The sequence below is a fragment of the Salmo salar genome, chromosome 11, assembly GCF_965601325.2.
Source record: "Salmo salar chromosome 11, fSalSal1, whole genome shotgun sequence".
Classification (NCBI taxonomy): domain Eukaryota; kingdom Metazoa; phylum Chordata; class Actinopteri; order Salmoniformes; family Salmonidae; genus Salmo; species Salmo salar.
The window spans coordinates 16928307-16939957 of NC_138301.1; the positions used below are offsets into that span (position 1 = coordinate 16928307).

At 44.5% G+C, this 11651-nt stretch overlaps 1 protein-coding gene across 13 annotated transcripts in view; it reads left to right on the forward strand.

Annotated features, from left to right (window-relative positions):
* The window catches only part of LOC106562151 (tight junction protein 1), a 155328-nt gene that overhangs the window by 95388 nt on the left and 48289 nt on the right, over positions 1 to 11651 (forward strand). For 8 of the 13 annotated variants that reach the window (XM_082957761.1, XM_045689084.2, XM_082957759.1 and 5 more), the window contains 5 exons: positions 7162 to 7218; positions 9973 to 10097; positions 10276 to 10378; positions 10569 to 10902; positions 11024 to 11130. In XM_082957761.1, coding sequence (XP_082813887.1) covers positions 7162 to 7218; positions 9973 to 10097; positions 10276 to 10378; positions 10569 to 10902; positions 11024 to 11130 — 726 coding nt within the window. The remainder of the gene's footprint in view (positions 1 to 7161; positions 7219 to 9972; positions 10098 to 10275; positions 10379 to 10568; positions 10903 to 11023; positions 11131 to 11651) is intronic. The other 5 variants (XM_082957762.1, XM_082957764.1, XM_045689085.2 and 2 more) reach the window with 1 other exon arrangement.

Genomic DNA, 11651 nt, shown 5'->3' on the forward strand with positions numbered 1-11651 from the left:
GGGTGAATTTTGGCCCATTCTTCTTGACAGAGCTGGTGTAACCGAGTCAGGTTTGTAGGCCTCCTTGCTCGCACACACTTTTTCAGTTCTGCCCACAAATGTTCTATTGGATTGAGGTCAGGGCTTTGTGATGGCCACTCCAATACCTTGACTCTGTTGTCCTTAAGCCATTTTGCTACAACTTTGGAAGTATGCTTGGATATAGGACTCGTTTTACTGTGGATATAGATACTTTTGTACCTGTTAGTAACTGCAAAACACCAGTCTCAACGTCAACAGTGAAGAGACGACTCCGGGATGCTGGCCTTCTAGGCAGAGTTCCTCTGTCCAGTCTTTGTTCTTTTGCCCATCTTAGTCTTTTATTTTTATTGGCCAGTCTGAGATATGGCTTCTTCTTTGCAACTCTGCCTAGAAGGCCAGCATCCCGCAGTCACCTCTTCACTGTTAACATTAAGACTGGTGTTTTGCGGGTACTATTTAATGAAGCTGCCAGTTGAGGACTTGTGAGGCATCTGTTTCTCAAACTAGACACTCTAATGTACTTGTCCTCTTGCTCAGTTGTGCACCGGGGCCTCCCACTCCTCTTTCTATTCTGGTTAGAGCCAGTTTGCGCTGTTCTGTGAAGGAGTAGTACACAGCATTATACGAGATCTTCAGTTTCTTGGAAATTTCTCGTATGGAATAGACTTCATTTCTCAGAACAAGAATAGACTGAGTTTCAGAAGAAAGTTCTTTGTTTCTGGCCATTTTGAGCCTGTAATCGAACCCACAAATGCTGATACCCAGATACTCAACTAGTCTAAAGAAAGACAGTTTTATTGCTTCTTTAATCACAACAACAGTTTTCAGCTGTGCTAACATAATTGCAAAAGGGTTTTCTAATGATCAATTAGCCTTTTAAAATGATAAACTTGGATTAGCTAACACAACGTGCCATTGGAACACAGGAGTGATGGTTGCTGATAATGGGCCTCTGTACGCCTATGTAGATATTCCATTAAAAAAATGCAGTTTCCAGCTACAATAGTCATTTACAACATTGACACCTCTGTGATATGTGGGACGCTAGCGACAGCCAGTGAATTTGCAGGGCGCCAAATTCAAACAACAGAAATCTCATAATTTAAATAAACGTCTTGGTAATCCAACCACAGTGTCCGATTTCAAAAAGGTTTTACGGTGAAAGCAAACCATGCTATCATCTGAGGACAGCACCCCAGCAAACATAGACATGAAAATCATAATTCAACCCGCCAGGCACGACACAAAAGTCAGAAATAACATATAATGCATGCCTTACCTTTGAAGATCTTCTGTTGGCACTCCAATATATCCATTGAACATCACAAATGGTCCTTTTGTTCAATAAATTCTGTCGTAATATATCCAAAATGTCAATTTATTTGGCGCGTGTTATTCAGAAAATACACCGGTTCCAACTCGCGCAACATGACTACAAAATATCTCATAAGTTACCTGTAATCTTTGTCCAAAGATTTCAAACAACTTTCCTAATACAACTTTAGGTATTTATTTTTTTACGTAAATAATCGCAAAAATTTAAGACAGGATAAACTGCGTTCAATACCGGAGGAAAACAGTGGAGCGTGCTTTTCAGGTCACGCGCCTCTATCAAACAATACACTTCCCTCGTTCTGAACAGGGCTACTTCTTCATTACACAAAGGAAAAACATCAACCAATTTCTAAAGACTGTTGACATCCAGTGGAAGCGATAGCAACTGCAAGCAACTGCCTTAGAATTCTAGATTCCCAATGAAAACCCATTGAATAGAGAGTGACCTCAAAAAGAAAAATCCTGGATGTTTTGTCCTCGTGGTTTCGCCTGCCAAATAAGTTCTGTTATACTCACAGACATCATTCAAACAGTTTAGAAACTTCAGAGTGTTTTCTATCCAAATCTACCAATTATATGCATATCCTAGCTTCTGGGCCTGAGTAGCAGGCAGTTTAGTTTGGGCATGCTTTTCATCCAAAATTCCAAATGCTGCCCCCTATCCTAGTGAAGTTAAACTTCTTAGGGATAGGCGTCCCGTCAGCGGGACACCTGTCGACAACATCCGGTGAAATTGGAGGGCACGCAATTCAAATAAATAATCGTAATATTAAACATTTATGAACATACGTATTTTATATCGGTTAAAAGCTTAAATTCTTGTTAATCTAACTGCATTGTCCGATTTACAATAGGCTTTACAGCGAAAGCATACCATGCAATTCTTTGAGAACGGCGCCCCACGTCAACATATTTTCAACTAGCACAGGCTTCATAAAATCACAAATTGTGATTTTAAATAACCACTTAGATTTTCAAAAAGTTTCTTTGTTTGCAATCCCAAGGGTCCCAGCTACAACATGAATGGTCGTTTTGTTAGATAAAATCCTTCTTTTATATCCCAAAAAGTCTGTTTAGTTGGCGCCATCGATTTCAGTAATCCACTCGTTCAACATGCAGACAAAGGAATCCAAAAAGTTATTGCTAAACTTTGTTCAAACAAGTCAAACTATGTTTCTATTTAATCCTTAGGCACCCTAAAATGTAAAACTATAATATTTCACACGGAAAGAAGTATGTTCAATAGAAAAGTAAAATTAGTAAGTGCGCGTCCTCTTCGTCACGCCCATAGACTGATTTCCAACTGTGACTCTTTGTACCAAAAATTCTTCCTTGTCTTGGAAGAAACAAGCCTAAAACCTTGAACAAAGACTGTTGACATCTAGTGGAAGCCATAGGAATTGCAATCTGGGAGCTGGGATTGCATAGGACCCATAGCCTTCCATTATAAGAGCATGGGATCTCAAAAATTCTGGTTGGATTTTCTTTGGATTTTTGGCTACCATATCAATTGTGTTATAGTCTCATATATACATTATTTTAACATTTCTACAAACTTCAAGGTGTTTTCTATCCAATGCTACCAATTATATGCATATCCTGTCTTCTGGGCCTGAGTAACAGGCAGTTTACTTTGGGCACGTCAGTCAGGCGGAAATTCTGAAAAAAGGACCCTAGCCTGAAGTTTTTTTTAATGAGTGAGTTAGCTAACCTTCTCATCCACGGCTAAGACTCTCAATTGCTAATCACACACACACAGTCAGAGCACCATCGCTAGACAGAGAATCAGGATGAGGGAACTTACTATATACCTTAACACTACAACACAGAGCATGACCGAGCCCCAGTCGTCCTACTGAAAGCTGTCTGCTACAGGTTATTTCTGGGCTGTCAGTAGTATGCCCTGCAATGTGCTGTGTTGTGTATCGTCTTTGAAGCAGGCCGGAGAGGAGCTGAGGCTGCTGTCTCTGGGAGGGCTCAGTAACACAAAGAGCCCCTTTAACCACAGATCAAGGCCCAGGCTGTACACTGGGCTGTCCACGCCTGCCTAAACTTTGTTTCTCAACAGGGCCTCTCTGGCCATGGCTCAAGCCTGACTAAATGTGAATCATGGTATAAATATACCAAACATCCCCTCCCGCAAGATCAAGACACTCATTGTTTTATGTAACTCTACTTTGGGATTAGATAATCACCATTTTGGGGGTATTTGTTCCTGTCATATTTTTGTTCTGGAACATTAGATGTTGATTAGCTAGTCATTTGCTTTGGCCCTATGCTACAAGGCTTAATATTCCTATAAGCGTTTCCATCAGATAGTATTGTTAGCATTTGCTACATGAGTCAAATGGGTGAATGCAAGGCTGTGCTGTCTTGGCTGAAACAATATTCACTCCCAGTGTTCTCCTACTGTTTATGGGTGTCTAGGAGGGGAGAAAAGGTCCCAGTCAGGGATTTGGCCATCTGCATTTATCTTCAACAGGAATGCTAATGTTCGGTGGTATTGTTCTCGGTATTCAATGTGTAGTATCATAGCAACAAGTTTCACTGGCCTTTTAAATAGTGTCCCTGCAGATGGCCTCTTCAGGATTGTTCCCAGCAGTAGAACACAGCAGCAGTAGCACGTCTTTTTATGGCTGGAACAGCCATGCATAATGTCATCAGATTAGGACCTGATTTCTGCAGTGTCCTCTCTGTACCAGACCCTGTTCTGCACCCCACTGACACTTCACAACAAGCTGTTTTAATCGCTGCCCCAGATTATGGTGAATCATTAAAAAGATAATCCCATCAGAGGAGAAGACGAGAGCAGAGTTTAGCCGCACTGGAGTAAACAGTCCTCAGTGATCAAGAGCTCCTCTCTCTCTCCTCCTGACTCACTAACCACCCTTCTCTGACCCAGAGGTCTACCGATAACCGTTAAGCCCTACGCCCTCATGACCGGTACTGCCAGTTACTCCCTACCGATGCGGTAAGGCCCTTCCCAGTCAGACACGTCCCACTACTAAGGCCACTCTCTGAGTCACCACAGCAGTGAAAGGAAGAACCACAGGAGGGGAAGAGGGAGGAAAACAATGGACGTTGGAGATTCTTCAGCGTGTGTGTACTGTCTTCTAACATCTGGCCCCACGGCTGGAAGGATGTGTGTGAGGGGTTGGTTAGGGTAAGTGCAGGGAGAGGCAATGAATTATAAGCCTTCTTCATTGTCTTAGGCTCCCGTATTGAGAGAGAGGCGTCATGTATATATTCTTAATGCTGTACATTGATACTCTGCTGGAAGTAGTTTGCATGTGTATGGGATAGAGACAAATCTCTTTAAAATGTAATCTGGACACAGTTTTAATTGAATCTATCCTGTGTATCCAGTTACTTGCCATACAGAATATGTATGTCAGTTACAGCCTTGCCCCCTTCCTATTCCCTTATAGCTTCACCACCTCAGTGTCGTGTTCATCCTATGACGAGGCCTCCATGTCACATGGTCTACAAACATCATGGACATTTTTCTCATGGCTTGGGGCCCCACTGTCTGCTTTGCCGTGTACTGTTGGCAAAATGAATGACCTCCAGCCTTACAAACACTTGACAGGAATGTGTGGTAGGGGGGCGGCTTTGGCTAAATGGGTCAGGTCCCCCCCACATAATGCCGGGCCGACTGTGGGAGTCTCAGGGGCAGACAGTGGGAGGGAGGAGCAGCACAAACCCTGCCTGCCTGCGCCAATTATGGACATTAATAACATCCACATTGAAATGCCATTAAAATCAGGGTCAAGGGGTTAACTGTGTGTTCATTACAGAGATATGGGGAGTTCAAGAGAACAACTACATACCCACACCCTGGCTAAACTACCCTACTGTACATACCCACACCCTGGCTAAACTACCCTACTGTACATACCCACACCCTGGCTAAACTACCCTACTGTACATACCCACACCCTGGCTAAACTACCCTACTGTACATACCCACACCCTGGCTAAACTACCCTACTGTACATACCCACACCCTGGCTAAACTACCCTACTGTACATACCCACACCCTGGCTAAACTACCCTACTGTACATACCCACACCCTGGCTAAACTACCCTACTGTACGTACCCACACCCTGGCTAAACTACCCTACTGTACGTACCCACACCCTGGCTAAACTACCCTACTGTACGTACCCACACCCTGGCTAAACTACCCTACTGTACGTACCCACACCCTGGCTAAACTACCCTACTGTACGTACCCACACCCTGGCTAAACTACCCTACTGTACGTACCCACACCCTGGCTAAACTACCCTACTGTACATACCCACACCCTGACAACGCTAGAACTGAGTCAAACAGGAATTCTGAGGAAAAATGTAAAATGTTGCTGGTCATGCCAATCCTGTAACTTTTTAGTCATATAATATTAGTAAAATATTCCCAGTCTGGCCATTCCAGACATGTTAGTGTGAAACAAGGCTATGCTGTCTCACTTATTGTGAACTCCATGGCTCGTCCACCCTGCTTCTCAGCTCTCCCAAACCAGCATCTCCATTTCTGGGCCCGGCACCAAATAGCTGGGACTCATATTTGTGCTGTCTTCACCAGGTCCATTCAGCATTAGCCAGACAAAACATGGACTGTCTAGAGGAGACCGTCATAGTCCTGATGATGATTACTGTGATGATGGGGATGAAGAGGAGGTTGGTCATAATGTTGTTAGGTTTGTTCTTCTTCTTCTCCAGCGCAGCTCCTCTGCATTAGAGCAGCTGTATCATTACAGCTAAATGCCTGGATACCAGCAGGGCTTGCTGTGCATCAGTCAGACTTCTAAAAGTGGATTTGTGGGTGCAGAGCTGTAATTTAAAGCTGCAGGCCAAAGCACAGTCACGGGTGGAGCAGTACTGTGGGGAGGACAGAGGACAGTGTTAGCCTGTTTGTGTGATGAATTCACCACCACTGTCAGTCTGGTCAATGGTGTTTATTTTGTAGTGTTACTGTTAGCTTAATCCACACTGGCAGGCAGCACTGGGGTCCCGGTAGACCTTGCTCACCTAGAATGAACCTCAAAACAAACTGAAGATGGTCGATCTTTTTATAGCAAACAAATGTTCACTTGCAGTGTAAACCAGATTGAATCTGTTCGGGCTGTCTACTCTGTGCAACACGCGTCTATAATGTTTGCAGATTACACTTCACATTGGCGCTCACAAAAGTGCAAGCAAACACTTTCAGAGTCTCTCACCCCCAGTGATGCAGTAACACGGACATGTGGGATACAACGGTAGCGAAGCTGCTGTGAGTGTGTGTGTGCGTGTCTGTATTAAGTAACACTGCAGTGGTGACGTCCCAGTGGTCTGTGGTTCAGTCAGTGTTTGGGGCATAATAGTCCTCAGGCTCTCTCTGTCTCGCTGTCTCTCTGTCTCTCTGTCTCTCTCTCTGTGTCTCTGTCCGCTGGGTACCCGGTAAAGAGCATTGCCCTCCAGGCAGCCTCCGCCCCCTCTTCTCTCAGCATGAAACCCAGACCATCACAAGTTCTCTGCAAACGGAGAGAGCGCATGATAGGCTTTTAAAACCATGACTGAGTATCCAGCCACCCAGAGACACTCCGAGGTCTACCACAAATTCAATCTCTCTGTCAGCCTTTAGAAGAAAATCCTTACCTTTTGGAATATTGTTTTTTACCCTGGCACTACATGCATTACCTCCCGGGGACTTTTACCCTGTTTCGGAATGCTCATTATCACAGTGTTAACCGCTTACCCTCATTACCCTAATGATGTTAGTGACACCTCTCACTCTCTCTCTCTCTCTCTGTCTTAGAGCGCAGCGATGGAGGAAACTGTAATATGGGAACAGCACACAGTGACCCTTCACAGGGTAAGTGTTTACCTCTCTCCGTTACTCTCTCCTTCTCTCCCCATTCCCATGTAGCCCTCTCTCCATCCCTACATCATCATCATCATCATCCCTCTCTCTCAGTGCCGGGAAGGCCAGCTGCAGGATCAGGAAGTGTGCTGATGAAACACACAATGGGCCCAGCATACAGATGTCAGGGAGCTGTGGTGAGGAAGAGCGCTATGTAGCGTCCCCTTCCTGTGTGTTTCTCTTCTCTTCCTGTAGGCAAGCCAGCCCCATGGCTCTCCAGGATTACAGGGAATACTGTATGTTGTGTGGACTACACATGAACTAGTCTGTTAGTACCTAAAGCTGGGAGTTGCCAGTGACCTCACGATACGATATTATCGCGATTCTTTGGTACCGATACGATATGTATTGCGATTCTCACGATTCCTAATGTATTGCGATTCAATATTGTGATTTTATGATTCCATGGTCCAAACATATTGCTCACCATGTGTCTGCTGCAGAGGGATGAGAGAGAGCTATGAGAAAACAAGTCATGGAAATAAGTGTGCAAAAGTAACTAAACTAAATGAAATAGTATTGTGATATTGTCAAAAAGATACGATATATCGTCAAAAATAATATCCTGATATCTAACTGAAGAAATGTATTTTTCTGTCCACCATTAATACCCTATATAAATATTAGCTTATTTTTATTATTTTTTTTATCCATGGATTTAATTTTTTTTAAATTAGAATTAAGATTCACTGACCAGTGTACAATGTTGCCAATTCTTTTTTTTTTGTCGGGGTCTCAACTTCCTGTTGAGAGTTAGAATAGTAAAATACACAAGGTGCAATTTCTACATGTGGTTGTGCGTCAGCAGTTTTTATCTTGTCATGTCAGTCACAGTGATGATCGTCCCATGTCCTCCGTCACTTGATTTAAAGAAATGATGAATAACCAGACACTGACGATGATTTACAGTTGATGAGAAGCAGATTTACTTATTGATAATAATGTGGGTTAGAAATGTCCTCTTGATTGTTGCTGTTTACTTGTAATAGGTGAGAAACGGTGTTTTAAGAGTTTGAGTTGGGAGCAACGGCCGTTGGTTCGGCGGCAAACTCTTGTTGTGCGTCTCCCGATTTAATATAGGCTGTTTCTGGTCGTACATTAAGTGATCGAAAGTACAATGTGATATCGTTTACTAATGAAAGCGTAAAGGTAGATCGTCAGGAATGTGTATGATTACCTTGTATTTCCTTGTTTATTGGAGAGGGTTCTGTTCATTTCCTGTTCAGAGAATTGACTGGCAGGTGGGGTGCGTTGGAGCGCGTAGTTAATGAATGGTACGTGTAGTGCTCTAATAGCTTATCCCGGGAGGGACGCACATGTTCATATCCCCAAAGTCTAGTTATTCATTAAGCATGGCTTAGCACAGTCATTGGGATATGTGCTGGGATATATTCAACTATGTTTATGATCTGAAAGACGTTTTAGATTGTTAATTGATCAGTGTGTTGCCGGTTACGGGCATATTTGAAGCATTGATTTTGTTAGTCACTCCCACTCAGATATCCTATCAACATGGCATAAGTCATGGCAAAATGTGTACAATTGCATAAAACTTGCTTCAAAACAGACATGTTTTCTCTACGCCCCATGGCAAATGTGTAGAATTGCATGAAAGGTGAGGTGGGCCCCGCAAACCAAATCTCGCTTAGGGCCCTCTTGGGGGCATGTTTTCAGGAGCTTTGGTCCCAGGAAAACAGAGATGTTTTAATTTGGTCCCAGGCTGAAATAGTTTAAGAACCCCTACACTAGAGCATTGGAAAGCAAAACTACTGCAACAAGAGTCGAATCACGACAGTGGTGAAGGCATAACTCTGGCACCACCCGCTCCCTTTACAACACCATATTATTATCCCACTTACACTGGTATAGGCCTACCACTTAAATTAGTTTACTGCATGATTGCACTGTGGTAAGCATGCTATTAAGTTTTTTTGTGTTTCCACTTTTCAATGACATACTCTCAGGACTAGACTAGTGAAACAGGTGACGTGTAGACATATTGTTGACTGGGATTATCTCATTGGCTGTGTGGAGGGGTGCAATGTTTAATAACATAACGACCATAGGAGTTGGCTACACGACACTAACAGATCTGGGACCAGGCTAGAGGCATGCATGCAGTCAATGTGTGGTTGTGCCAGCGAGCTGATCACCATCAGGGTTATTATAAGTGTCTCTCCTCTGTCTCCAGTCCTGAGTGGCGTCCTGGCCTGGCCATCTGTCAGGACAGAGTCAGGCTGGCTGTGATAATGGAGAAAAACAAGATAATGGAGGCTCCAGTCAGAGGTGACAGACTGACTAGAGAGGAGAGAGACCTGAGATCAGATCACTGTGCCAGACATAGCACTCTCTCTCTCTCTGTCTTTGTCTCTGTTTCTCTCTCTGTCATGTCCAACCATGGACATAACACACACTAATCCTTTTGCTATAGCTAGGCTATATGAAGGGATGGTTGATGATAGCTTTTGACTGTGCTTCAATAGAATGACTAGAGTTTAGAGTAGCTGTGTTTTTTTCCCTATGTATCAGATCTGCTACGCTAACTGGACTGAGGAAGTACGGGCTATGTAGTCTACTGTGTACAGTATTATGTTCATCAATTGCATTCAGGCAAAAACTTACAGATGGATGAAATGAAGAAAACATACACTGTTGTCCCAGCCCCCATGTCCTCTCCAACTTCTGTTGTGTGTGTGATGTGTGCAGGCCCCAGGGTTTGGGTTCGGCATAGCCATCTCTGGGGGCCGGGACAACCCTCACTTCCAGAGTGGTGAGACTTCCATTGTCATCTCCGACGTCCTGAAGGGAGGCCCAGCAGAAGGACTCTTATCGTAAGTGCAGAAAACACTTTCGATGGAGATTTTCTGTGAGCATGATTTTTAGTTCAGGACTAGGCTTAATCTGGGTCTGGGTAACCAGCCATATATGTTACCGCTATGGTCTTGATTTGGGAGTGGTTAATGAAGATCCTGACCGTGATTGAGCCTCTTGTTTCTCTTCTCCTTCCAGGGAAAATGACCGTGTGGTAATGGTCAACGCGGTGTCCATGGACAACGTAGAGCATGCGTACGCAGTGCAGCAGCTTCGGAAGAGTGGAAAGAATGCAAAAATAGTGAGTTGTTGTTGTTGTATTCCTCAGGGGAATGAACAAAAGGCTAACCTTAACGTTATGGCCCTCAGCAAGTACATTCCTCTTCTATGAATGCCACCCCAGGGATTTAGACACGTTTCTCACATCATTGAGTTCATAAGAGGTCATTTGAGGTGGTTGAGAATGATATCATGTCCCTCTCTCCCCCCAGACGATCCGAAGAAAACGGAGGGTTCAGATCCCAGTGTCTCACCCGGGGGACAGGGAGACTATGTCCGAGCACGAGGAAGAGGACACGGATGAAGACGATGGTTACGAGCAGCACAGCGGCCGCAGCGGGCCCACCAGCGCCTATGGCGCGGCGAGCGGCGGCACGGCCAGCAGGCGGACGAACGACCGCGAGCGTGAACGCAGCAACAGCAGCCGGCGGGAACACAGTGCCTCGCGAGAGAGGAGCATCTCGCCCCACTCTGGCCGATCCCAAGGCTCCTCTACACCGTCCCGCCCCGCCAAAGTCACCCTTGTCAAGTCCCGCAAGAATGAAGGTGGGCGCCCCAATGTCCAGCTTAGGTCTTTCTTTTTCATTGTCAGTTTGACCCTAATGTTTTTTAAGGTGTGGTATTGCACAGGGCTCTGCTAATATTGTTTTGTTGTTGTTGTTCAAAGTAGAGTATGGTCTGCGTTTGGCCAGCCACATCTTTGTGAAGGACATCTCCCCAGAGAGCCTGGCAGCACGGGACGGAAACATCCAGGAGGGAGACGTGGTGCTGAAGGTGAGAACCAGAGACATGATGGGGCAAGTCATTATAGACGATGACCTGGAGTGGGAATGTCACCGGTTCAAATCCTGGGACGGGCACTCAAAGAAATGGGTACTGAACTGCGATACAGAGCAGAAATATACTAAGCATACCACTTCCCATGAGGGATTATTTTTGGCATGCATTCACTAGTAAGCTACTGTAAATATTGGAAGGTTGCCAGGGCCTCTCAAAGAGTTAGAGAGGGGAGGGATATACAATGTAATACCTTCACACGAACTTCATCAACACAACACACCGTTTCACTACGACATCTAGCCATTCTAGCCTTCTCTGTTTTATATGTCCCCTCTGAGAGAGATGCCTGTAATGGGAGTTCAAAGTTCATTAGTGTGCTTCTCAGTACCCAAGCGTTCCATGCATTCCATCACTCTCTTTGGTTCTTGACTAGTCAGTCGCTGATGGGAAAGATCTACCTCATCACAAGAATGTACACCCTGAATTCTGACTGTCCACTTCACTATGTTCAAAAA